The sequence below is a fragment of the Chrysochloris asiatica genome, unplaced genomic scaffold, assembly GCF_000296735.1.
Source record: "Chrysochloris asiatica unplaced genomic scaffold, ChrAsi1.0 scaffold00106, whole genome shotgun sequence".
Classification (NCBI taxonomy): Eukaryota; Metazoa; Chordata; class Mammalia; order Afrosoricida; family Chrysochloridae; genus Chrysochloris; species Chrysochloris asiatica.
Window position 1 is genome coordinate 7,562,899 of NW_006408624.1, and position 1,973 is coordinate 7,564,871.

At 51.2% G+C, this 1,973-nt stretch overlaps 1 protein-coding gene across 1 annotated transcript in view; it reads right to left on the reverse strand.

Annotated features, from left to right (window-relative positions):
- Positions 1-1,513: 1,513 nt before the first annotated feature.
- LOC102822341 (cardiotrophin-1-like) overlaps positions 1,514-1,973 on the reverse strand; it is a 967-nt gene continuing 507 nt past the window's right edge. The window contains exon 2 of the mRNA XM_006867619.1: positions 1,514-1,696. Within this exon, the coding sequence (XP_006867681.1) occupies positions 1,514-1,696 (183 nt within the window). The remainder of the gene's footprint in view (positions 1,697-1,973) is intronic.

Here is a 1,973-nt window from a genome sequence, read left to right on the forward strand (position 1 = left end):
TCCTTAGTTGGAGAGGCTGAGGCTTCAGGTTTCCTAGGTGATTTATTTATCAGCTTTACCCAATGAGCCTGCCCTAGCTGGCTGGGTCCACCAAGATCTGCCCACAGATCCAGGCCCCTGTGGAGACTCAATTTCACACCAAAGCTTCCTGCTCTCTTGCTATGCTTTCAGTTTGTCTTCCCTCTTGGTTCCTTTCTCACCAGAGAAGGACCTAGGAGTGCATTTCTAAGCTGAGAGTGATTCCTTTATGGTCTCTTCAGCTTTGTGCCTCAGTGTCTCTCAACCCACCCCACAGCAACTTTACAATGATGCTGCACAATTTTATTATAACACCTCTGCAGGCTGCCGTTGAACATTCCAAACAACGACTTGCACTACTGGCCTAGGGCACAAATCTGGACCCCTGGCTTTCTTCGGAAGTCTCAGAAAAACCGGTGGTCTATAAAAAGAACCCTTGATTGAGTCAAGAAAACTTGGTTCTTTGCTTTGGCTTCCAGTAGAAGAGAGCAGCAGTTACAGCATAAGGCTTGGAGACAAACTGGTCCGGGCTCCAATCTCAGCTTCAACACTAACTTGTTTTGTGAGCTTGAGCAAGTCATTTCACCTCTTGAAGTCTCTTTCATTATTTCTAAAATGGGGATAATAAAGGTTGCACAGGGTTATGGTGAAGATTTAAAGACATATGATTTAATAAAATAACATATACAAAATGGTCAGGGCATTGCCTAGCACTTAGTAGTTGAGTAGATAGTGGCTTTCTTCTATTAATATGGGATAGTGCATACAAACACAGAAACCACAGTACGTTTCAGTGGATGAGAATCATCCCTTTCCATCCCACTGCATCTCTGGGTTCAGAGTCTCATTACCTTTTGCTAAGACAATAACTGTGTCTCCCAGCATAACCACCCAACATCCATCTTATACCTGCACTTGGGTTACTTTTACTATTCTGCTTCGCGTTTGTCATTTTGTCCTCAGCGTCTTGTGCATGGCAGATGTACAGTACTTATTTATTGAATGAATGACCGGGTTGTGAGGAAAAGATGTGGGATTTACTTGTAGCACTTTGCACTCCGACCTCCAACCCCACCCCAACACACACACACACAAGCCTCAGATAGTAGCTATTGCTCTGAAGGTTACTAGTGGAAAGACACTAGGCACATGCCCTCCCCTCTCTGGATACTGAGTTATCCACATAGCATCCCGGTTCTTATTTTCTTCCTGGACTCCTAGTGCGGTGCTGTACGATCAGCACTGGATCAGCACTGGATTACAAACCGCAAAGTCTGCGTTCCAAACCCACCAGCTGCTCCTCCGAAACCCTGTACTGGGTTACTACTATGAGTCGGAACCGACCGGAAGGCACTTAACAACGACAGGCCATGCATGCAGAAGGAGCTCAGTAAGTGCTTGTTCTGTGGATGAAGCTTCTTCCACAGGCTCTGTGTAGGACTGGTACAGACTAAGCAGTCTTAGTTCCCTCCGGGGCCTGGCTCCCTTCTGCCCTTTACCCTGCGGGGACGATGGGGCCTCCTTTGGCTTCAGTGGGCAGGGCGGTCTCTCCACCAAGGAGCTGGAGTTCCAGGGCAGGGGCAAAATACAGGTTTAGGAGAAGCAGGCGAAACGTAGGCAGGCAGGGGAATGGGCTTGTCTGAGGACCTGGGTCCACACTGGGAGACAGCTCCGCAGCCTGGGAGACAGACCCGCACTCTGGGAGAGCTACTCGGGGGAGGGCGGTGAGGAGCTTCCAGGGGGCAGAACAGTGAGTGGGTCCAGGGTCAGTGAGCGGCCGCTGGGCCGGGCGAAGAGGGCGCTGGGGCAGAGGGCGGGGAATGTGGGGGTGTGAGTTGGCTAGGGGAACCTCGGCGGCGGCTGAGGTGGAGCTGCGGGGGAGACAGGCCGAAAGACTGGGCCGGGGGGCAGAGAGAGGGCGACCAGTGGGTGCGCAGGGGCAGCGGGGTGGGGGA